This window comes from Phyllobates terribilis, unplaced genomic scaffold (assembly GCF_046119375.1).
Source record: "Phyllobates terribilis strain yellow unplaced genomic scaffold, ASM4611937v1 Scaffold_2__4_contigs__length_985480577, whole genome shotgun sequence".
In the NCBI taxonomy this organism is placed as follows: Eukaryota; Metazoa; Chordata; class Amphibia; order Anura; family Dendrobatidae; genus Phyllobates; species Phyllobates terribilis.
Window position 1 is genome coordinate 402,073,094 of NW_027362762.1, and position 26,304 is coordinate 402,099,397.

Genomic DNA, 26,304 nt, shown 5'->3' on the forward strand with positions numbered 1-26,304 from the left:
GCCCTGACAAGTTATATTTAAATAAAAAATACCTATACTTTTGAAATGCACATTGGCAGGTACTTCTCACTTTTGCATCAGATTCTCAATGATAAAGTCATATATGTATCTCCTGTATCTTATCTAGCATAATTATGACTGGTAATTAAATTAAATTTGAGCTAATTTTAATAGAAATAGTATCAGATATTCTAACACATACAATAGCCCTGCTTACATCTGTGTCATAGTTTACATTATAAACCAGCAGTGCCCAACAGTTCTAAATAGATCTGCCGAATACATGCAGCATTACTTTCCCCATGAAATACCATACAGTCTGAACCAAAGGCTCCTAGTTAAGCCTAAAACAAAATAATGCATTATTTTTGGAACACTTCTCAACATTTTTTGTGAATTTAGTGAGTATTTATAAATTATCTACACAAAATAAGTATGTGGTATAATTTGAAAATATAGCACAATTCTTGCAGGATTAGACAAAAGGGGTTGTCTGACAGTAAAATATTTTATTTTCAGACACTGGAGGTTTTAAAACAATAAGTGAAGATATAATCAACCTTCCAGCGTTCCCCTGCGGATCCAGCGCTTGCAGCTCCGGAGGTCTACACTGGCTCCGGAAGCAGTGTCCGCTCAGTTCAGAAGTCACGGGACTGCTGCCATCTGTGATTGGCTGCAGTGGTCAAGTGAATAGAAGGAAGCGCCATCAGATAAACATGTTCTTACATGTTCTTCTAGACACTTCACCACTGCTTCCAATCATGCTGCAGCAGTCCTATGACTTTCGAAAGGAGCAAACGCTGCTTCCAGAGTCGGCACAGACCTCCGGAACTGCCTGCGCTGAATCAAAGTTGGCACTGGGAGGGGAGTATGCCTCCGATTATTATTTTAAAACCAACCATCGGACAACCCCTTTAACACTACAATATAGCTGAGCATTCTTCCATGTGCTCAATCTGATGACTAAGTTGTGTGTCCAGGTCAAGGTAAATCATATTGATTTATTTATCACCTGATCAAGGCCAGTGACAATCTGTTCCATCTCAGATTTGCTCACGAGTCCAGCTTTTTCCAGTGCTTTCACATATGCTTGGCTCCCTCTTATATCAGCTGACCACATCCTCTGGTCATATGACACTGAAGAATTGAACATTTCCATAATGGGGTCTATGCTGCCAACAAATCTTCCACCCCACAACTTATCACCCTGTAAAATAACAAAAAAACAAGCATGAACAATAAAAGCAAACAATGTGATAATAAATGTAATATTAGAATTATGCTGCTTAAAGGGAATCTGTCAGCAGGATTTCACCCCCAAAGTATTATTCATGTAGCTCTAGCAAAGACAAGTCAACGGCCAGTCCATTCCTTCGTTACTGAGAAATCAATATTTTAATTGATATACAATGAGGCTGGAAAACTATTTGCAGATCTGAATCCTTTGTCACTTCAGCTCTATTCTCTGCCCCGCGCCACCTCCTTCTGACAGCCAATATGATTTGTGACTTCAGGCAAAGAAGTCAGTCAAGCAAGATGAGGTGGTGCTGGAGAGGGAGGAATAGAGCTGGAGTGACAGAGGCTTCAGATATATAAATAACTCTTCAGCCTTATTTGCATATCAATTCATATGCCGATTTCTCAGTAACGCAAAAATGGACTGCCCATGTAAAGATATTGATGGACTTGTCTTTGAAAGAGCTACACATACTTATAAATAGTTTGGGGGTAAAATTCTGCTGACAGATTCCCTTTAACAAGAGCATTATGATGTATCAAATGTTAGGACCCTTCCATCCATTGGTTTTTAATGAGATAATGTACAGCAATTTTGTATATTTACTAAAGAGATATTTGATTATCATAACATTTTTTTATGTATATAGCTCTTAGATGTCTTTTAGACATATATTGGTCCCGTTGATCTATTGAGTAATTTTTGTTTTATTGTGGTACCTCCTAGTGGGTGTAGGTGTCAATTCAGAATTTGCTTCAGGTTCATTGCAAAATACAAAGCCGTTTTTTCCCACTAAACTTATACCCTGTATAGACATACCTTTCGACAGGTTGTCTTGCCTAAATGTAATCTTCACCTGGGGCTTTTAGTCTGTAAAAATAACAAAATCTGCCATACTCACCTACTTCCACCCTATGAATCCAGCACAGTCAGGCCAATAAACAGCAACATCATGGGAGGTTTCTCTGATGAAGGACTATTCTCGTGTCCTGACCACTGCAGCCAATCACAGGCTTTAAAGGTCCAGTGATAGGGAAACTGATACTGCCGCTTCAAGCGTAGTCCACATAGCGTCCTGGATTGGGTCCAGGATGGTGACCGTAGACGTGATTGTTCCAGTAGTGACTGTAGTTTGGTCCACCACAAGTTTCTCTATATTGAGAATGGCTGCTGCGACAATGTTGAGTGGGATAAATATAATCTTGCTTCTGTGAGAATAACAAAATCTGCCATACCCGTCTGCTGCTATCCCTGTGGATCCAGGGCAAGCTGCAGAATGGTGGCTTAATCAGATGTTTCTCTGACAAGGTCCTGTTCTAGTCACCTAACAGTCCTGTTACTGGGAAATAGGGACGTCATCACTCCTGGTACCAGTGTAGACCACTGAACGGCTTGGGTTGGATCCATGCACGTAACAGCAGATGAGTAAGGCAGATTTTGTTATCACAGAGTCCAAGCCCCCGGTCAAGATTGGATTTAGCCTAGACAACCCCTTAAATGTTTTATTGATTTCAAAAATAGCGCACAGACAATATGAAGTCAACTATGAAACGAGAATGTTACATACAAAAAATTGTATCTTTCTAATAGAATATCTTAAAGCTTAACTAAGAAATTTTAATGTCGTAAGTATGATATTGAAAGACATTATACAATATTATAATTTATATGAATAAATATTTAGTGAATCTATGTGAGGGAAAATATTTTTTACAAAGTTCTGCAATGTCAGCTATTAAATGAAGCAGTTGAATCTTACGCTGGAATTTGTACAGCATTATACCTGGCCAGAACATCATGTGCTATTGCAACATTTTAGTGACATTTCTCTTTTTCAACTCAATAAAAAAAAAACAAAAAAAAAAACAGCCGTCCCAGAATGGGTCTAAAAGAACAAAGTCAGACATTACGGATCAAATGAATGATACCTATTGTGTAAGACTAGTCACAGGACTAACTGGGCACCATGTAGTGTCATCCAGAACGGATCTCAACACAGAGGTTTATCTATTAGTAACCTGAACTAAACCAGAGAACAAACTACATCTACCAGGTACAGTGTAAATCAACCCAGTGAAGGATAAAGTATATCTCAGGTTGTATTGATGAGCCTCAGAAGTATGGCTATAATGGTGCTACACAAGCTAGCAACACTACGTATTATGCAGCACTAATTATCATAACATACAAATTTGTACTGACAGTCACATTTTTTTTGTAGATGACTACTTGAAGTGTACATGTTGTTTAAGATCACTGTTCGGAATAAGCTGACATATATATACATGAGGAATTGTTATGCACCTGGATCTGTGCTTTGCTTCTCTCACCCGAGTCCACTAGACTTTCTTGTGCTCCACGTTGGGCTGAGCTAGTAGCCTGGGATGCTCCCATGTGTTGTATTTCCTAGGCTGATATAAGGCCTTCCAAAGACACACGCTTGCATCTTAGTATTAAGACTTGCTAGTAACTCTTGTTCTAGTTGTCTGTGCACAGTACCTGTCAGTGGTCTTCAGGACATCACCTGTTTGTCTGCGGCTTCCAGTAACCATACTATGTGTCCGCCTACGGCTTCCAGGATGTCTCCTGTCCGCTTGCGGTTTTCAAAACTTAATTCAGGCTATGTGCCCACGTTGCATTTATGAAGCAGAAAATTTCTGCTGCATAAATGCAAGTCCTCTCCCGGAAAAACGCATGCGGAATTCCGCACGCGTTTATCGCGCATTTTTCGCGCGTTTATCACGCGTTTTCCACATGCGGAATTGCCTTGCGTTTTTTATGCATTGGACAAAGGCAATTCCGCTTGCGGAAACGCAAAATTAAATGACATGCTGTGGATTTTTGAACGCGGCATAAACGCTGCGGAAAAATCCGCAGCATGTGCATAGAACTTGCGGAATCCCATTGGGGACCATGGGGTGCGGATATACATGCGTTTTTCAAGTGTTTACGCTGCGGAAATTCCGCAGCATATACGCTTGAAAAATGCTACGTGGGCACACAGCCTAAGACTTTTAGTTTGCCTTTGCTACGTGTCTGACTACGACTTCCAGGACACACCCGCCTGCTGCACTGAAGCCCACCCGGACCTTGGGCTTAGAGTATCCACCTCACCCAGTGAGTCGGCATTACGTTACACGAACAACACTATTTCTAGCCATTACATGACTTGAAGTTGACTTTTTTCACCAGTTTTTCCCTCTGCAGGCTCTATCTATACTAATTTTCAGTTGTCTCTGAGCTAGTTGGTAGAGTCAAGCTGCTATGATGTCTTCCATACTTTGTATACTCAGACATAGGGATACTCAGACATAGGGATTCCTACTCTTGTCTTTATGTGGCAAATGTTCAGAAGCAGCATAGAGAACAGTAGTACTAAACGGTGTAGTTCTGAATCCAGCATTGGGATAAAATAAAACACTTATCAGAAGCTGGCTCATATGTACAGAAATAAGCATAGAAAACTGGATCTATTTAGTAAGTAAATCAATCATACTATTTGGTATCATTTTTGGAACATGTTTAGAATGATTGTGCAAATTATGGCATTGCACAAATGTATAAAGAATGTGTTATTTCATGATTTGGTAATTGTACCAATGAGAGCTTTTATCTTTCATAATGTACAGCTAGTTTCCATGGAGCTTGGCCACTTTTGCCTGCCCAGACACTGGACAAATGTATGTACCTTAGTTACATTCCAGGAGAGGAGTTAACACCTAGCATACCAGTCAGCTCTCCATCCCACTGATTCCTATACAGCAGTTAACTGCTCCCCACCCTCCTGACAAGCTGCTGTTATAAATCTTGCAAAATAACCAGCCTCTACCATCAGCTGCTTTTAGGACAAGTCTCCTAACCACAACTCTCAGTGTCTGGGGATGTGTGCTTGTTCAAATGCCTTTTTATCTATATGTGCAAATGCAGTCATAACAGTGTACAATCCAAAATAAACCACCAATACCTGAATGTGTTATAGCAGACCTTGTGCTGAGCTTTGTAGTTCTACTTATGCTACAGCTCTGCTGCTTACCAGAACTGTCACTCAAGGATGAGTGCTCGCCCTGTTGGAAACCAGGAAGTAAGGGGAATGAATATCTCTGGGCTACTCCAGAGACAACTTGAAAATACCCCTCTAAAGACATAAAACATCTAATTCAGTTAACAGGTTTATACTAATTGTTATACTTTGCAGCCTGCACAAAAAAGACATAAAAGAAATTTATTTTTCCAGATGATCATACCTCTGCTGCCATCTTGACAATTTAGGATCTTGAAAAGAACAGTCTGGAAAAAAAAATATTTTATTAAAATGTTTTAAAAGTGCAATAATCATCAAATTAATTTTCTCAAACGTAATTATCCATTAGAGAACTGAACACAGCTTTGGCAAACAGCTATTAGCCCTCATATAAAGCAATCACATGCACATGTGTCTCCATCTATGAAAGGAGGATGGGGGGGGGGGTGAGGGGAAGGGTGACCCTAATAAGTTGCTCATTACCAGGGAGAACAAAAAAAGGAACAGCCAAAAACTTGCAATAGAGCCCATTGTATTTTTTTCAGACAGGCAACATAGTGTGCCCATTAACATTTGATGGTTGAATTGCTAATGTATATGAACAGACCCTCTGTGTACTACTTCTAAATACAAAGGTAGAGATATATTCTGTAATGAATAGACAGAACAGCTACGTTCATTGGAACATTAAACTTCTCCCATGCCAGTGAGCATATTTTGAAATCCAGTAAATGAGTAAAAAGCAACAATCTTCATCTGTTCATTGTTCAACTATAAAGAAATATTTTAGAACATTCTGACAAACTTTACTTCCTATGGCGGTTATATGCACAGCGAGGATAACTGATTTATACAAGAATCTTGGGCTTGTAACGGGGTGTGCCCCTTCAAATGTAGTGATGGTGGTAGGAAGATAGAAGTACACAGGAGACAGATACAACTGTCCTTACAAGCAGGGCTGTGGAGTCGGTAAGCCAAAACACAGACTCCGACTCCAACTCCACAGCACTGCCTCACTGCTGAGCATGTACATAAAGTGCAGCACAGATTCATCTCACTGCTGAGCATGTACATAAAGTGCAGCACAGATTCATCTCACAACTGAGCGTGTACATAAAGTGCAGCACAGATTCATCTCACTGCCTCACTGCTCAGCATGTACATAAAGTACAGCACAGATTCATCTCACAACTGAGCGTGTACATAAAGTGCAGCACAGATTCATCTCACTGCCTCACTACTGAGCATGTACATAAAGTGCAGCACAGATTCATCTCACTGCCTCACTACTGAGCATGTACATAAAGTGCAGCACAGATTCATCTCACTGCCTCACTACTGAGCATGTACATAAAGTGCAGCACAGATTCATCTCACTGCCTCACTACTGAGCGTGTACATAAAGTGCAGCACAGATTCATCTCACTGCCTCACTACTCAGCATGTACATAAAGTGCAGCACAGATTCATCTCACTGCTGAGCATGTACATAAAGTGCAGCACAGATTCATCTCACTGCCTCACTGCTCAGCATGTACATAAAGTGCAGCACAGATTCATCTCACTGCCTCACTACTCAGCATGTACTTAAAGTGCAGCACAGATTCATCTCACTGCCTCACTGCTGAGCATGTACATAAAGTGCAGCACAGATTCATCTCACTACTGAGCGTGTACATAAAGTGCAGCACAGATTCATCTCACTGCTGAGCATGTACATAAAGTGCAGCACAGATTCATCTCACAACTGAGCGTGTACATAAAGTGCAGCACAGATTCATCTCACTGCCTCACTACTGAGCATGTACATAAAGTGCAGCACAGATTCATCTCACTGCCTCACTGCTCAGCATGTACATAAAGTACAGCACAGATTCATCTCACAACTGAGCGTGTACATAAAGTGCAGCACAGATTCATCTCACTGCCTCACTACTGAGCATGTACATAAAGTGCAGCACAGATTCATCTCACTGCCTCACTGCTCAGCATGTACATAAAGTGCAGCACAGATTCATCTCACTGCCTCACTACTCAGCATGTACATAAAGTGCAGCACAGATTCATCTCACAACTGAGCGTGTACATAAAGTGCAGCACAGATTCATCTCACTGCCTCACTACTGAGCATGTACATAAAGTGCAGCACAGATTCATCTCACTGCCTCACTGCTCAGCATGTACATAAAGTGCAGCACAGATTCATCTCACTGCCTCACTGCTCAGCATGTACATAAAGTACAGCACAGATTCATCTCACAACTGAGCGTGTACATAAAGTGCAGCACAGATTCATCTCACTGCCTCACTACTGAGCGTGTACATAAAGTGCAGCACAGATTCATCTCACTGCCTCACTGCTGAGCGTGTACATAAAGTGCAGCACAGATTCATCTCCCTGCTTCACTACTGAGCATGTACATAAAGTGCAGCACAGATTCATCTCACTGCCTCACTACTCAGCATGTACATAAAGTGCAGCACAGATTCATCTCACTGCCTCACTGCTGAGCATGTACATAAAGTGCAGCACAGATTCATCTCACTGCTGAGCATGTACATAAAGTGCAGCACAGATTCATCTCACTACTGAGCGTGTACATAAAGTGCAGCACAGATTCATCTCACTACTGAGCGTGTACATAAAGTGCAGCACAGATTCATCTCACTACTGAGCGTGTACATAAAGTGCAGCACAGATTCATCTCACTACTGAGCGTGTACATAAAGTGCAGCACAGATTCATCTCACTGCCTCACTACTGAGCGTGTACATAAAGTGCAGCACAGATTCATCTCACTGCCTCACTGCTGAGCGTGTACATAAAGTGCAGCACAGATTCATCTCCCTGCTTCACTACTGAGCATGTACATAAAGTGCAGCACAGATTCATCTCACTGCCTCACTACTCAGCATGTACATAAAGTGCAGCACAGATTCATCTCACTGCCTCACTACTGAGCATGTACATAAAGTGCAGCACAGATTCATCTCACTGCTGAGCGTGTACATAAAGTGTAGCACAGATTCATCTCACCTAAAAGCCAAGATCCTTAGATCAGGAACAGAACAGACACTTATAGGACATTTTATAACTTTCTCAAATTCTTATGAAAACATTTACAGCACATCCTGCATTTAACTACTGTTCCCAATTTATTATATATTTTAGGAGTCGGAGTCGGTACATTTTATACTGACTCCAACTCGGACTCCTCCAAAATGGACACCGCCTCCGACTCCACAGCCCTGGTTACAAGAGGCAGCTTGAATAGAAGTAGGTGACTGCCATAAGCATTAGTAACATTTACAAACTAGAACAATTTATAGCTCAACATAACTAATATAACCAGTGCTTTCTCCAAATTCGCGTTTTCCCCATAAAGTACTATAGCTGGCACCACGCGTGCAGCGTTTCACCTATTTGTTACACTTCATTTGCAACACACGTCACATAGGCAGCAATAAATATTGTTAGTATCTGGCTGGAATAGTCATGGCAGTAATAACAATTGTTATATACTGAAGCTGGAACAGGCACAATACTGAACCAGCCTGCAGATGCACAGGAGGGGAACACATACCATAAATAAAGTGTGTACATAGTAAAACGATCAATCAGTTACCAGGGGGGATCTCCACCATAACAGGGTCAAAGGCCACCCATAGCAACAGCAAAGGATATACAAGTCAGTGACAATGCACAATATGACAGTGGTGTTTGGGTAGAATAAGTCTTTGCTGGATTCATTTTTAAAGTGTAAGGCCACGGCCTCACTATCAGTATACGGTCAGTATTTTTTCTCAGCAGTGGGAGCCAAAACCAGGAGTGGGTGATAAATGCAGAATTGGTGACTGGTTTCTGTTATACCTTTTCTCTGATTGTTCCTCACCTGGTTTTGGCTCCCACTCCTGAGAAAAAATACTGACCGAATACTGACCAAATACTGATAGTGGGGCCATGGCCTTACAGTGGTTTCAGGAGAACATACAGCAGAATGTGTGTCTACCTCTAGCTCCCCCTCTCCATAGAACTTTATAAGCACCATTTGCCATCTCCTACCTCAATAATGGGAAAAATCTGTCTTTTATGAATATAGACTTTACCCATGAACTGAGATTGAAATGTCATTCTGGGAGTATAAAGAAGGAGATTCCTCTGATAAGATATTTACAAAGTATGGTGAAACATGTTGCGGAGGCTAATGATCTCCCCAACTCCGGTCCTCAAGGCCCACCAACAGGACATGTTTTCAGGATTTCCTTACTATTGCCCAGGTGATGGAATTATTGTCTGTGCAGATGATGTAATTATCACCTGAGCAATGCTAAGGAAATCCTGAAAACATGGCCTGTTGGTGGGCCTTGAGGACTGGAGATGGGGAACCCTGGCATAGGCGATGATAGGTTATAATTAATACATGCTAGACAAGAATAATAGTACAGTGGTCCGCGGCCACGTATCCTAGAGACCTACATAATTAGCTATCATACGCTCCTTAGTTGGGGAATATTGCAATGGGGGAATACCCATAAAAGATGAGTAAATTCCTATACCAATTATCACCCTGGGTGCTTTTAAACCAATGCACTTTATTCCTATTATTAAAGTATTTTAATTTAGGTTTTTAGTTTAAGGGTTTCTTTTGCCTTAGGAAATGTGTAATTGATGAATGCCTTATCTCTACGCTGACTGAGGAACAGCAATTTGTTTTTCGAAGACTAACATCCTTCCCCCTAACACTTCTGATGGCGGCACTGACACCAGCTCTCTAGCAGTGTGACTGTGTCCTGTGGGCGGACAACCTCCATTGTGATTTCTATTGATTGACTGTATACAGTATGTCCAGTCATCTCGGCACTGTATGATCCAACATCGGTGCACAATGTGCATGGGCACCAGCTTCTCTTATACATGGCATCCAGATTTACATCCAATGTCCCCATGACATTATTTTTGGGATCTAAGGGGTAACGTTTCTCTTTGTGGAGAGTGACAAGCCTGGCCTGGCATGTCAGAGTGAGGAGACTTATACGCCAAGCATGCTCCTCTGAAAAATTAAGTAAAATATGCAATTGACTATTCAGTGGCAATTTGCATATTTATTTTTGGGACATATTAGACATAGCAGGTGGGATGTTGTGTCCTAAAATGAGTAATGAGAACAAGAACTGATGAAAACAATGGGATCTGTCCGATGATTTGCTACAGTCCAGAATGTAGCATTAGTACAGCAACAAAAGAGAAGAAAAACATGGAGAGAAGTGGAAAGTTTCTATGTGACAGCTATGAGTGTATGTTGGGCAGCAGTGAGTGGGCACTACAGCATGGATGGCAGATGGGACAAGAGGCACCACTCACCTGGCAATGGGGTGTCTTCCAGCAACTGATCAGATCCTACATGGACACAGCCACCCTGCCAGTGTGCGGTGACGTCACGTGAGTCACGCCCCCTATTGCCTCACTGCCCAATCACAGGTGTGGCGGCCGGCAGTGGGGTCCTAGCGCCTCCCTTGTGAGTGTCACGACAGGGACACCTGTGAGCGCTTCTTGTCACGATCTGCCGGTTCCTGACAGACTCTGTGGCATATGGAGGACAGCAGATCGTTCCTGCACTGGCGAATACAGAAACGGACTGTTGATATTCTCCATCTAATTACTACGGGCTCGCGGCCCATCGGAACGTTGTTACAGGAGCTGCTTTCCGGGGGAATGGATATGATGTAACACCACGGAGACTCGGCAGCATGGAAGTGTAGGTCTATCTGTGTGTTCTGCAGCCGAGGGACAGGCTGGGGCTGCACAGGCGGAGTGTATTACTGGCGGTGGTTATAGTGGCTGTGACTGCAGGGAATACAGTGAGTTGTGAGCCGGGGTCACCGACTACAGGCAGAGGCGGCACTGCTGCGTCCTGTCTGCGACATTGCAGCGACCATCGGTTTACATTGCAGTGCTCCTGTCTGTAGAGATGGCGCCCCCTGGTGGGCTGCAGATTCCCTTACAACACGAGTGGAGAACCTTAAGGCTGTGTGCCCACGTAGCGTTTTTCAAGCGTATATGCTGCGGAATTTCCGCAGCGTAAACGCTTGAAAAATGCATGTATATCCGCACCCCATGGTCCCCAATGGCATTCCGCAATGTCAATGCCCATGCTGCGGATTTTTCCGCAGCGTATATGCTGCGGTCAAAAATCCGCAGCATGTTCATTAATTTTGCGGAATCAATGTGCGGATGGTACCCAGGTCTGGAGGAGAGGAGACTCTCATCCAGACCTGGGTACCAAAGAACCTGTAAAAAAAAGAATAAAATAAAGTTTATACTTATCTTCTGATGTTTTCCCTCCGTCGCGCTGTTGTCTGAAGGACCTGCCACGTCATTGAGTCATGTGACCCACCACATGACTCAATGACGTCACCGCAGGTCCTGCACACAACAGCGTGAGCCGCTCAAGCCTCCGGACGGGGCAGAGAATGCATCAGAAGGTGAGTATAAAGTTTATTTTTTTATTTTTTACCATTCTGAACAAGTTGTCAAGCACTTTTCCAAGTGATGCTTGGAGAAGTGCTTGATAACCCGCATGCGGAAATGCATGCAAAGACGCCTCACAAACGCTTCTACCTGGCGGGAAAACCGCATGTAATATCCGCATGCGATTTTCCCGCCAGGGAGAAGCGTAAAAAATATGCTTCAGGTCCGCAACGTGGGCACATAGCCTTAGGCTATGTGCCCACGATGCAGAAATGAAGCAGAAAATTTCTGCAGCATTTCTACATCTCCCTGGCAGAAAAAAAACGCATGCAGATTGTGCATGCGTTTTTCCTGCAGAATACATGCGGATTCACATGCGGGTTCACATGCGTTTCCGCATGCAGATTGACAAGCACTTTCCAGGCGATAGCATCACTTGGAAAGTGCTTGACAACTAGGTCACACTGTATAAATCCATGCAAACAGCATGGATTTATACAGTGTGAACCGTAAAAATTAAAACAAATAAAGCTATACTCACCCCCGAGGCCCCGGCGTGGCTGCAGCGCTGCTTCCTGTCTGGTTCCTGGCTGCCGGCATATTGCGAGACAGAGCGGTGAAGGGCCTGCGGTCACATGACTGACGTCACCGAAGGTCCTTCAGCGATGCCGGCATTCAGAGACAAGACGCTGGACAGGTGAATATAAACTTTATTTGTTATTTTATTCTTTTTTTACAGGTACAATGGTACACAGGTCTGGATGAGAGTCTCCTCTCCTCCAGAACTGGGTACCATCCGCACATAGAGACGCATAGAAGCCGCTTGTAAAAATGTACAGTCGCGGTTTCTGTGCGTCTCAATGCAAGTCAATGGCGGGAGTTCCGCTGCGCTTCCGCAAAATTAAATGACATGCTGCGGATTTTTGTACGCAGCATAAACGCTGCGGAAAAATCCGCAGCATGTGCATAGAACATGCGGAATCCCCTTGGGGACCATGGGGTGCGGATTACCTAGCGTTTCACAAGCGTTTCCGCTGCGGAAATTCCGCAGCATAAACGCTTGAAAAACGCATGGGGAAACGCAAAATTAACATGCTGCGAATTTTTGTGTGCATCAAAAACGCTGCGGAAAAATCCGCAGCATGGGCATAGAACTTGCGGATTCTCATTGGGGTCCATGGGGTGCGGATTACCAAGCGTTTTACAAGCGTTTCCGCTGCGGAAATTCCGCATCAAATACGCTTGTAAAACGCTACGTGGGCACATACCCTTAGGCTATGTGCCCACAATGCAGAAATGAAGCAGAAAATTCCTGCAGCGTTTCTGCATGTTCTTAGCAGTCAAAAACGCTTAGGGATTTTACAAGCGTTAACGCGTTTTTACATGCGGATTTGCCATGCGTTTTTCTAGTGCATTGGGACCTCAAATCCGCATGCAGAAACGCACAAATAATGGACATGCTGCGGATTTTTGAGCGCATCAAAAACGCTGCGGAAAAATCCGCAGCATGGGCATTGAAATTGCGGATTCTCATTGGGGACCATGGGGGGAAGATTACCAAGCCTTTCACAAGCATTTACGCTGCGGAAATAACGCAGCATATACGCTTGTAAAACACTTTTTGGGCACATACCCTTAGGCTATGTGCCCACGATGTAGAAATGCTCAGGATTTTTTCATGAGCGTTTCTGCATCTCCCTGGCAGAAAAAAACGCATGCGGATTGTACATGCGTTTTCCTGCCAGGGACATGCGGATGTGAAGCGGTCTTCACTGGCATTTCCGCATGCGGGTTGACAAGCGCTTTCCAAGCGATTTTAGCATCACTTGGAAAGTGCTTGACAACTCGGTCACACTATATAAATCCATGCAACCGGCATGGATTTACAGTTATATGAAAAAGTTTGGGCACCCCTATTAATCTTAAGCTTAATGTTTTATAAAAATTGGTGTTTTTGCAACAGCTATTTCAGTTTGATATATGTAATAACTGTTGGACACAGTAATGTTTCTGCCTTGAAATGAGGTTTATTGTACTAACAGAAAATGTGCAATCTGCATTCAAACAAAATTTGACAGGTGCATAAGTATGGGCACCTCACCAGAAAAGTGACATTAATATTTAGTAGATCCTCCTTTTGCAAAAATAACAGCCTCTAGTCGCTTCCTGTAGCTTTTAATGAGTTCCTGGATCCTGGATGAAGGTATTTTTGACCATTCCTCTTTACAAAACAATTCCAGTTCAGTTAAGTTTGATGGTCGCCGAGCATGGACAGCCCTCTTCAAATGATCCCACAGATGTTCAATGATATTCAGGTCTGGGGACTGGGATGGCCATTCCAGAATATTGTAATTGTTCCTCTGCATGAATGCCTGAGTAGATTTGGAGCGGTGTTTTGGATCATTGTCTTGCTGAAAGATTCATCCCCTGCGTAACTTCAACTTTGTCACTGATTCTTGAACGTTATTGTCAAGAATCTGCTGATACTGGGTGGAATCCATGCGTCCCTCAACTTTAACAAGATTCCCGGTGCCAGCATTGGCCACACAGCCCCAAAGCATGATGGAACCTCCACCAAATTTTACTGTGGGTAGCAACTGTTTTTCTTGGAAGTGCGCGCGAGCATGAGGACGCCGAAGTGTCCATGAGGAAGACAACGTCAGCTGGGCAGGCGGCGGTGAGCCCACCTGGGGGAGGGGAACCACGAGGGAACAACTAACTCCCTCCTGGGTTTGTAAAAAAAACAAAACAGAACAACCCACACATGGTACCTGGTATGGCCAGTATAAAAGAGTCCTGGCAACATACAGAGGTGCTTCCCAGCCCATTGTTACCTTGGTAGACATGGGAGATTCGCAGGAGCAGCTTTCACCTCAGCAAGAACAACTGCTGCAGGAGCAGCCCTCTGGGGAGCCCTCACAACTGGTAGTGCAACGTCATTCCTGGTCTGGGTCTAGTCGTACAGCTAGGAAGTTCACCACTAAGAGCAGAAAAAATGGTCCGGTTCAGCGTGATTCCCCGCCGATTATGATGGATTCTTCTGCTTCTACGGTACCAGATATTCTGTGGGGTAAGTGGAATCTTCGTGGAAGTTCTACTAATAGTTTCCTCCTCCTTTTTCTTTCTATAAACTCCTCTTTCAGAGCAAGAAATGTTCAGCTAAATCTAAACATAAAGAATGTGCCTTATGCAGCAATCCGCTCCCAGATGCATATATTAAGAAATTGTGCCAGCTGTGTATTAACAAAGTAATGACGGAGGAAACCCCAGAGTTTTCCCTAGGCCTAAAGACTTTAATTAGAGAGGAAATAGGCAAGGCTTTGCAAGGCTCAGAATCTACTCATATTTCTCGGGAACTTCAGCCGGGTTCAGACTCTGACATATCTGACGTTTCCTCCTCCGCTCTCTCTTCTTCTGATAGTGAATCGGATAGACAGTGTTTTCCTCTGCAGGAGGTTGATGCCTTGGTAAAAGCTGTCCGGTCTACCGTGGGCATTGTAGACATGAGGGCAGAAAAATCTGTGGAGGACGTAATGTTTGATGGATTAGGTCAGAAAAAGAGAAAAGGTTTTCCCGTGAATACAAAAGTTATTGTTAGAACTCTCATGTTAGGTTTTTTCTATCTTGCTGGTCACATGACCTTTTTTGCCTATTTAATCCTGCTCCGCCCTCCTGGCCTTGCTGGACTTCATTGTAATTTCTACTCTTAAGTTAGCCTGGTGCTTAGTTACCTTTCTCAGTCAGTTTAGCTAGGTCTTCGGACCTTTATGTTCTATGTTGTGTGTTTGTCTTTTACTGCTACAATTTCTGCTAGGAGGTGTCCAACTTTTTCCCAGTCCCTAGTTCTTGTAGGGATCCCTCCCTTGCATCTATAGGTCTTCGTACAGACTAGCCGAGGACTTTAGCGGGTCTGATCGCAGGATCAGGTTCCCCGTTACATCGTAGGGATCTAGCTTAGTTCTATTGTAGGGACAGATCTTCTTTCTTTCCTTAGTGCTTGTAGCAGATCACAACAGTAAGTCCAGCCCAAAAATATCTCTAAGGAAAGACTTCCAGTTTCCATCATGGTGTCGGTTCAGGATTTGGCTCAACGCCTGCAGGGACTCTCTCTGGAGGTGACCGAGCTCCAACAACACGTGAATAGCTGTTCTGGAGCACAATTTGTGGAGCCAAAGGTACGTTTGCCTGATTTATTTTTTGGTGATCAAGAAGAATTTTTTTCCTTTAAAAATGCTTGTTTGTTGTATTTTCGTTTGAGACCCGGATCCTCTGGTGATGAATCACAGCGCATAGGGTTCATAATGTCACTTTTGCGCAAAGAACCTCAGGGATGGGCCTTTTCTCTCCAACCTAGTGATCCATGCTTTAGATCAGTGGATAGTTTTTTTTCTGCTTTGGGTTTGTTGTATGATGATCCTGATCGTGTCTCATCAGCTGAGACTGAATTGAGACGTTTGAGGCAGGGATCAGGTAATGTGGAAAAATATTGTTCTCACTTCCGTCGGTGGTCTGCCCAGGTGGGGTGGAACGATTCAGCTTTGAAAAGTTTGTTTCTTGCGGGGCTAGGTGAAAGGGTTAAGGATTTGCTGATTGCTTATCCCACACCTGGAAACTTGCAGGAGGCAATGCAATTAGCTATACGGGTGGACAGGAGACTGCGTGCAAGGGTTAATGAGAGTAAATCCTCTGCCATGTCAGCTCCGAGTCTTGAGAGGGTCTGTACTGACATTGGAGAGCCGATGGAGATTGGGGCGAAGGCACCCCGCTCTCAGGAAAAAGACCGCAGATCTTCTGAAGGTTTGTGCTTTTATTGCGGGAAATCTGACCATTTTATTAAGAACTGTGTGCTTCGTATGAACAAAGAAACAAAAAAGGTCAGTTACGCCCGTATTGCCTGTTTAAATACTAAGGGGGTATTTCTTTCTGCTACTACTGCTGCTCAGGAAGAATTAATTGAATTTCGGATATTTGTGGATTGTGGTTCTACTCTGAATGTGATTGATGGGGGATTCTTGGAAAAACTTAAATTAAAACCCAAACCTTTGTCATCCCCTATTGCTGTGGTTTCTGTCGATGGCTCCCCCTTGAAGAGTGTTACTCACAAGGTCTGTGAATTTCCCCTCACTATTAATGGTATTCACCAAGAAAATTTGGATTTGGTGGTATTAAATAATTTGCCTTCTCCAGTAATTTTGGGGTTACCCTGGTTAAAATTGCACAATCCTGTACTGGATTGGTCTACCAATGAAATTAAGTCCTGGAGCCCTAAGTGTTATGACAAGTGTTGTAACGGACGTATTGCTGCGGTGGAAAAGGGGGAATTACCTGTACCTATTCAGGATTTTTGGAGAGTTTTTTCACAAATTGGAGAGTCACAAATTTTGCCTCCCCATAGAGACTATGATTGTACCATTGAATTTGTCCCTGGAGCGACTCTTCCTAAAAGTCGTTTATTTAATCTCACTATTCCTGAGAGAAAGGCTTTGGAGGAATACATACAGACAAGCTTGGCCGCCGGTCACATTAGGCCTTCCAAGTCTCCTGTGGCTGTTGGATTTTTTTTTGTTAAAAAAAAAATGACGGCGGTTTACGTCCTTGTCTGGATTTTCGTGAGATTAATAAAATTACTCTACGCAATCCTTACCCACTGCCATTGATTCCTGATTTGTTTAACCAGTTAGTGGGGGCCAAGTGGTTCTCTAAAATTGATCTCCGGGGGGCATACAATTTGTTGCGCATGAAGGAGGGTGATGAATGGAAGACTGCTTTTAACACTCCTGTGGGTCATTTTGAGAACCTGGTTATGCCTTTTGGTCTTACCAATGCTCCAGCATTTTTTCAGAATCTTATTAATGACATCCTTAGACCTTTGATCGGCAAAAATGTGGTTGTGTATTTGGAGGACATTTTGATTTATTCACCGGATCTGAAGTCTCATTGGCGGAGCGTACGTGAGGTATTACAGTTATTAATTGACAATTCGCTTTTTGCTAAGCTGGAGAAATGTGAGTTCGCTGTACAGAGAATTCGTTTTTTGGGCTACATTATCTCCAGTGAAGGTTTTGAGATGGACCCTGTGAAGGTTCAGGCGGTTCAGGATTGGCCTAGGCCTATTGGTTTGAAATCGATACAGAGGTTTTTGGGTTTCGCCAATTATTACAGAAAATTCATTAAAAAATTTTCTACTATTGTCAAACCACTGACCGATCTCACCAGGAAAGGTGCTAATGCGGTTCAGTGGACTACTGAGGCCATTGAAGCTTTTGTGTTTCTAAAGGAGAGGTTCTGCTCTGCTCCCATCCTTATGCAGCCTGATGTGACTAAGCCGTTTTTGGTTGAGGTTGATGTTTCTTCGGTGGGGGTCGGTGCGGTGTTGTCTCAGAAAAACAAGGATGGAGTACATCCCTGTGCTTTTTTTTTTTCAAAAAAAATTTCTGAGACTGAACTTAATTACGATACTGGTAATCGGGAATTGCTGGCTATTAAACTCGCATTTGAACACTGGCGTCATCTCTTGGAAGGTGCTGAATTTCCCATTCAGGTTTTCACTGATCATAAAAATCTGATCTATCTTGATGCTGCCAAACGCTTGAATGCCCGTCAGGCTAGGTGGGCACTTTTTTTCTTGCGGTTTAATTTTTCCGTTACTTACATCCCGGGTACCAAGAATGTTAAAGCTGATGCTTTGTCTCGCAGCTTTTCTCCCATGGTCGGTGCTGAGGAGGAGGGGAGCATTTTACAAGAAGGTGTTGTGATTGCTGCATTGGACTCCGTTTTGGAAGATGAGATTCTTAAGGCACAGGAGAATGCCCCATCTAACACTCCCCATGGGAGGTTGTTTGTGCCTAGGACCTTTAGGAGAGAGTTGTTTGTTGAGTGTCATGAGTCTCGGTTGGCAGGTCATCCAGGAATTTCTGAGACCAAGAGACTTGTGGGTCCCAGTTTTTGGTGGCCTGGATGGCAGAATGAAGTCATTAAGTGGGTGCGTCAATGTACGGTGTGTGCTAGATCTAAGTCTTCACATACTCCTGCAGCGGGGTTGCTTTGCCCTCTGGAGGTTCCTAGTGCACCTTGGACACATCTGGCTATGGACTTTATTACTGACCTTCCCCCCTCTGAGGGTTTCACTGTCATCTGGGTGGTCCTGGACCGTTTTAGCAAGATGTGTCACTTGGTTCCTTTCATCAAATTGCCCTGCGCTAAGACACTCGCTAAGGCCTTTGTCAAGGAAATTGTCAGACTACATGGCATTCCTACTGACATTGTTTCGGATAGGGGACCTCAGTTCGTGGCTCGTTTTTGGCGTGCTTTTTGTGACAGGTTGGGAGTTCATTTGTCGTTTTCATCCGGATATCATCCTGAGTCTAATGGCCAGACAGAAAGGAAGAATCAGGATGTTGAGCAGTTCTTGCGTTGTTTTGTGGCAGACAATCAGGAGGGGTGGTCTGAGTTTCTGCCACTTGCTGAGTTTGTTCTTAACAACCATACATCCTCTTCTGCTGGTTGTTCGTCTTTTTTTTGTTGTTCTGGGAGACATCCGTCTTTTGGGTCATTCTCCAAATTGGTATCGGCTGTGCCTGAGGAGGAGAGTTTTTCCGGTGATTTGGAGAGAGTTTAGACGGATGTGCGTGGTAATCTTCAGGAGGCTAACAACAAATCTAAGAGGTACTTTGATAGGAAACGGCAAGAGGTTTTGTTTGCTATTGGTGACATCGTTTGGTTGTCCTCTAAGAATCTGCGGTTGAGGATTCCTTCTAAAAAATTGGGTCCCAAGTTTGTAGGGCCCTTTAAGGTGCTTCAGGTAGTTAACCAATCTGCTGTTAGGTTGGAGGTTCCTACCTCCTGGAAGATTAATCCGGTGTTTCATGTTTCTCTGTTGAAAAGAGCTTATGTGTCGGATGGAGACGCCTCTGCCACTGTTCCTCCGGTGGTGGAGGACGGGGAATACGAAATTTCCTGCATCCTAAATTCTAGACTGTATAGAGGGAGTTTGCAGTATCTCGTCGCTTGGAAGGGTTTCGGACCCGAGGATAACTCATGGGTGAGGGCGGATGATGTTTCTGCTTCCAGACTTGTCAGAGCATTTCACAAGAGGTTTCCTGATAAGCCTGGGCCTAGGGGATCCGGAGGATCCTCATAGAAGAGGGGGTACTGTTAGAACTCTCCTGTTAGGTTTTTTCTATCTTGCTGGTCACATGACCTTTTTTGCCTATTTAATCCTGCTCCGCCCTCCTGGCCTTGCTGGACTTCATTGTAATTTCTACTCTTAAGTTAGCCTGGTGCTTAGTTACCTTTCTCAGTCAGTTTAGCTAAGTCTTCGGACCTTTATGTTCTATGTTGTGTGTTTGTCTTTTACTGCTACAATTTCTGCTAGGAGGTGTCCAACTTTATCCCAGTCCCTAGTTCTTGTAGGGATCCCTCCCTTGCATCTATAGGTCTTCGTACAGACTAGCCGAGGACTTTAGCGGGTCTGATCGCAGGATCAGGTTCCCCGTTACATCGTAGGGATCTAGCTTAGTTCTATTGTAGGGACAGATCTCCTTTCTTTCCTTAGTGCTTGTAGCAGATCACAACAGTTATAGACCTCATTGATAGAGAGTGGAAAAAACCCGACAGGAAGGGCAGTGTTCCTCCATCTTTCAAGAGGAGATACCCATTAAGGATGCCATATGTTCCTCTTGGTCAAAAGCACCAAAGCTGGACGTTGCTGTCGCTAAAGCGGCAAAAAAGACTTCCCTCCCGTTTCATGACATGGGAGCATTAAAAGACCCCCTGGACAGACGAGCCGATACCTTCTTAAAAGGTGCATGGGAGACAGCTGCAGAAGCACTGAGACCAGCAGTAGCAGCCACCTGCACATCTAGAGCCCTGATGGTTTGGCTGGAACAGTTAAACAGCTAAGGGATGGTGTCTCTAGGAAGGAGATTATTTCTTCCCTTCCACTGGTTCAGGGTGCAGCGGCCTTTCTTGCTGATGCGTCTGCGGACTTAGTCAGATTGGCAGCAAAGTCATCAGCTTTGTCAAATGCGGCTCGACGAGCGTTATGGATTAAATGCTGGCCTGGGGATGTACAGACAAAGTCCAGACAATCCCTTGCGAAGGGGAATATCTCTTTGGCCAGACTATGGACGAATTGTTGGAGAAAGCCGGAGATCCTAAGAAGGGTTTTCCATCGGTACCTCTACCCTCCTTTTAAGAGATCGTTTCGGAAAAGAAAATTCATCCGAAGAAGATTCTTCAGGGAACCGGACAAGTCCGAAGAAAGAGGTCGAAAAGGTAGAGGCCTTCTCTTTGGTTCATCTCCAAAAAATGAGCAGACGCCAAGGAATGCACAATCAGCCCAGGTGGGAGGGAGATTGTCATTATTTTTCCCAGCTTGGGAACAGATTTCTCATAGTAATTGGATTTTGAGCTTGATTAAATATGGTCTAAAATTTCAATTTCAAGCTTTTCCTCACAAGAGATTCATGATTGTTCCCTCTAGTTCCTCCCCAGGACGCCAGACTGCCCTCGTATCGGAAATTCAAGTCTTAATAAGGGAAAACGTCCTGATTGAGGTTCCGGATTCAGAAAAGGGTCTCGGATTCTACTCCCCGCTCTTCTTGGTCCCGAAACCGGATGGGAGTTTCAGGACAATTATAAATATAAAATCTTTAAATAGCTTCCTTAAAGTAGACACTTTCAAAGTGGAATCCTTGAAAACAGTAATAAAATTGCTTTTTCCCCACTGTTATATGGTAGTTCTCGATCTCAAGGATGCGTATTACCATATTCCCATTCATAGTTACTATCAGAAATACCTGAGGCTGGCCATTGAAATTGAGGGGGTGGTTAAACACTTTCAGTACACTGCACTTCCCTTTGGGTTAGCAATAGCCCCGCGAATTTTCACCAAATTAATGGCAGAGGTTATGGCCCATATAAGAGAAAGAGACATTCTAATAATCCCTTACCTGGATGATCTCCTGATAGTGGGAAACTCTTTTGTTCAATGCGAGGCCCACCTTCGGGTGACCATGTCTGTCTTGGAGGGCTTGGAGTGGTTTCTAAATTTGGGAAAATCTAGATTAACTCCACTCAAAGCTCAGCAGTATCTGGGGGTCATTTTAGATTCTAAAAAACAGTTATGTTATTTATCTGAAGAAAAAATTACAAGAATCCAGGGTTTGGTAAGACAGTGTATGGATAAACCCTCTATGTCACTCCGTAAAGCCATGTCGTTATTAGGGACCTTAACCTCGAGTTTTTCCGCAGTTCGTTGGTCACAATTTCATTCAAGGGCTCTTCAGTGGGATGTATTGTATAACAACTCAGTCCTAGAGGGACATTTAGACCGTGAGTTTACCCTGTGTCCTCGGGCCATACATTCCCTTCATTGGTGGTTACGACACGATAATCTTTCTAGGGGAGTCCCCTGGGAGTGTAAGCCAACGGCAGTCTTAACTACAGATGCGAGTGCTGCAGGTTGGGGAGCTCACTTCGAAGGAAACTTAGTTCAGGGGACCTGGTCAAGGAGTGAGGTACAGTTGTCATCAAATGTTAAAGAGCTTTTGGCGGTGGATTATGCGTTCAACAAGTTCCTTATATATTTACAGGGCCAGCATGTCCGTATACTCTCGGACAATCAAGTCTCGGTAGCTTATATAAATCACCAAGGGGCAACCCGCTCAAGAGACTTAATGAGGGTAGCGGACAGACTTCTTCAGAAGGCATAAGATCATTGTCTCTCCCTTTCGGCTATTCATCTAAAAGGGAAAGAAAACGTCACAGCGGATTTCCTAAGCCGTACTTCCATAAAAGAGGGAGAATGGTCCTTGAATCCTCAAATCTTCTCCAGAATTGTGGCAATGTGGGGTCTTCCGACAGTGGACTTATTTGCGACAAAATCCAACCGGAAGGTGACAACATTCTGTTCCCTAAACCCCAGAGAAGAACCCCTGACAGTGGACGCCTTTATGGTTCCCTGGAAATTCCCTCTGGCATATGCATTTCCTCCCATGATCCTGCTTCCAGCAGTTATAAGGAAGATCAGGGCAGACAAGGCCAGAGTAATACTCATATGCCCCTTTTGACCCAAAAGACCGTGGTTCCCTTGTCTCCGAAAAATGTCCATATCAGATCCCTGGATCCCTCCGGAGATTCCGGACCTTCTCACTCAGGGTCCGGTTTCCCATCCTACAGCCTCGAGTCTCCATTTGACGGCGTGAAATTTGAGAGGGGGCTGTTAACCAACAAGGGATTCCCCGCAAATGTAGTAAATACTCTCCTGCTAGCAGAAAACCCGTTACCACCCGCATTTATGCTAGGACCTGGAGGAAGTTTTTATCATTTACTGAATTTAAACCAGAGGAGGGGCCCCCTATTGGGAAAATACTAGAGTTTCTGCAGGGGGGCTTAGAGTTGGGGCTTACCACTAGTACCTTAAAAGTACAGGTGTCTGCTTTGGGAGCTTCGTTTTCTTCCGATATTGTAGCTAATTATTGGATAGCACGATTTATGAAAGCTTCCTTTAGGTGTAGACCCAATATCAAAGCAAAATCCTCTCCCTGGGATTTGAATTTGGTCCTAGATGCCTTAACTAATCCTTCCTTCGAGCCCCTAGATTTAGCCTCCCCAAAAATCATTTTCCTTAAAACAGCCCTGTTAGTGGCCCTGACTTCAGCCAGAAGAGTGAGTGACATACAGGCTCTTTCCATATGTCCGCCATTTACTTAGATTCTGGATGATAGGCTGGGTCAGGTTTTAATACAATGCTTTCTTACAAAAGTAGTCACTCGGTTCCATAGAACTCAGGAGGTAATTCTCCCAACTTTTTGCTTTCCCCCCAAAAATCAAAAAGAAGAGAGGCTACACACTTTAGACGTGAGGAGGTGCGTACTCAAATACCTACAGATTTCGGAAGGATAATTCCCTATTTATATGCCATCAGGGAGCTAGAAAGGGTTGTAAGGCCTCAAAGTCTACGATTGCAAGATGGATTAGAGAGGCCATATCCCTCGCCTACTCCTCAGGGAATAAGGAGGTTCCGGAGGGGTTGAGAGCTCATTCCACCAGAGCGATAGCAACCTCCTGGGCGGAGAAGAGAGGGCTTTCCATCGAAGAGATATGTAAGGCTGCCACTTGGTCGTCTTCTACCTTTTATAGGCATTATAGATTGGACCTGGGTGTCTCTGCCGATCTCACCTTTGGGAGAAGGGTGCTTCAAGCGGTGGTCCCTCCCTAATTTCCTTTCGTCTCTGTAATTCTCTCGTGGTGCTGTCATGGGAGAACGAATAAAGCCTTACTTACTTACCGGTAACGGGATTTTTCGGAGCCCATGACAGCACCCGTATATTCCCTCCCTTCACTTGTGTTTTGCACTCCCGTAGAGTTGGCTTTCCTTTGTTTTGTGCACCTTTGGGAGAAGTTGGTGAAAATAATGTACTTAATGTAATGATGTGTTTATTGTAACTAACCTTGGCGGTCCTCTCATGCTCTGTTAACTAAACTGAGGCGAGAGAGAGGTGCCGCCCTTTTTAACCTGTAGGTTTCCTGTCCTTGATGGGCAGATCCTCTCTCTCGTGGTGCTGTCATGGGCTCCGAAAATTCCCGTTACCGGTAAGTAACTAAGGCTTTCGCATCACTCTCCCATACAGCTTCTCCTTGTGCAAAGTGCGTTGTATAGTTGACCGATGCACAGTGACACCATCTGCAGCAAGTTGATGCTGCAGCTCTCTGGAGGTGGTCTGAGGATTGTCCTTGACTGATCTCACCATTCTTCTTCTCTGCCTTTCTGATGTTTTTCTTGGCCTGCCACTTCTGGCCTTAACAAGAACTGTCCCTGTGTTCTTCCATTTCCTTACTATGTTCCTCACAGTGGAAACTGACAGGTTAAATCTCTGAGACAGCTTTTTGTATCCTTCCCCTGAACAACTATGTTGAATAATCTTTGTTTTCAGATCATTTGACAGTTGTTTTGAGGAGCCCATGATGCCACTCTTCAGAGGAGATTCAAACAGGAGAACAACTTGCAAGTGGCCACTTTAAGTAGCTTTTCTCATGATTGCATACACCTGGCTATGAAGTTCAAAGCTGAATGAGGTTACAAAACCCAAAAAAGTGCTTTAGTAAGTCAGTAAAAAGTAGGTAGGAGTATTTAAAACAAGAAAATGATAAGGGTGCCCATACTTATGCACCTGTCAAATTTTGTTTGAATGCAGATTGCACATTTTCTGTTAGTACAATAAACCTCATTTCAAGGCAGAAACATTACTGTGTCCAACAGTTATTACATATATCAAACTGAAATAGCTGTTGCAAAAACACCAATTTTTATAAAACATTAAGCTTAAGATTAATAGGGGTGCCCAAACTTTTTCATATAACTGTATATAGTGTGACCGAGAGAATGTCAAAAAAAAAAAAAAAATATATATATATATATATATATATATATATATATATATATATATATATATACTTACCCTCCGATGGCCCCCGGTGTCTTGCTTCACCGTCCCGGCAGCGGTACACTGAAGGACCTGCCGACGTCAGTATCGCGTGACCCGTCACATGACTCTGACGTCAGCGCAGGTCCTCGGCACGCGAGGAGGAGCGCTTCGTGGGCCGCCAGAAGGTAAGTATATATTTATTTTTTATTTTATTCTTTTTTTTACAGTTTTCAATGGTACCCAGGTCCGGAGGAGAGTCTCCTGTCCTCTAGACCTGGGTACCATCCGCACATTAGAACGCAAGGAGAAAAAGGGGAGCAGGAGACTTTTCTCCAGGATCAAACAGAAATTGAGACCAGGGGTGACCCTCAAACTTTACCCTTGCCACTTGATGTCCAGCCCTTAGACATATACGGTCAGAGAGCTCAGATGAAGGATGTCATCATGATGCATCTGTTCTGCTACATGGTCCCAGAGACGATCCCCACCGTGGTCCCTTACAGGAGGGCATGGATGTCACCGATGCACAACGCTCAAGTCAATGGCGGTGAAAACGCTGCACTTCCGCAAAATAATTGGTAGTGCTTCATTTTTTTCCGCAATGATAATCCGCAGCGGAAATTTCCGCAGCATGTGCACAGCACATGCGGATTATCATTGGGGAACATGGCAGGCCTTCTACCATGCATTTTTTAAGCGTTTCTGCAGCGAGGCTATGTGCCCACGATGCAGAAATGCTCCGGATTTTTTCCTGAGCGTTTCTGCATCTCTCTGGCAGAAAAAAACACATGCAGATTGTACATGCGTTTTTCCTGCCAGGGACATGCGGATGTGAAGCGTTTTTTCATGCATTTCCGCATGCGGGTGTCAAGCGCTTTCCAAGCGATTTTAGCATCACTTGGAAAGTACTTGACAACTTGGTCACACTATATAAATCCATGCAACTAGCATGGATTTATATAGTGTGACCAAGAGAATGGTAAGAAATAAAAAAATAAATCTATCCTTACCTTTCGATGGCCCCCGCAGTCTTGCTGCGCTCCTGTGCTGGCTGCCGGCAGCTCGCACTGTACTGAAGGACCTGCCGTCACATGACTGTGACGTCACCGCAGGTCCTACAGTCCTTCGATCTGCCGGCAAGCACAGA

The 26,304-nt window shown here is 43.9% G+C and overlaps 2 protein-coding genes across 2 annotated transcripts in view; one reads left to right on the forward strand and one right to left on the reverse strand.

Annotated features, from left to right (window-relative positions):
• Positions 1-10,733, reverse strand: part of ASL (argininosuccinate lyase) — a 36,336-nt gene extending 25,603 nt beyond the window's left edge. Inside the window, exons 1-3 of the mRNA XM_073664948.1 lie at positions 10,621-10,733; positions 5,482-5,524; positions 1,013-1,207 (exon numbers count right to left, since the gene is read on the reverse strand). Coding sequence (XP_073521049.1) covers positions 1,013-1,207; positions 5,482-5,493 — 207 coding nt within the window. The 5' untranslated portion in view covers positions 5,494-5,524; positions 10,621-10,733. The remainder of the gene's footprint in view (positions 1-1,012; positions 1,208-5,481; positions 5,525-10,620) is intronic.
• Positions 10,708-26,304, forward strand: part of CRCP (CGRP receptor component) — a 47,574-nt gene continuing 31,977 nt past the window's right edge. Inside the window, exon 1 of the mRNA XM_073664949.1 lies at positions 10,708-11,014. Coding sequence (XP_073521050.1) covers positions 11,007-11,014 — 8 coding nt within the window. The 5' untranslated portion in view covers positions 10,708-11,006. The remainder of the gene's footprint in view (positions 11,015-26,304) is intronic.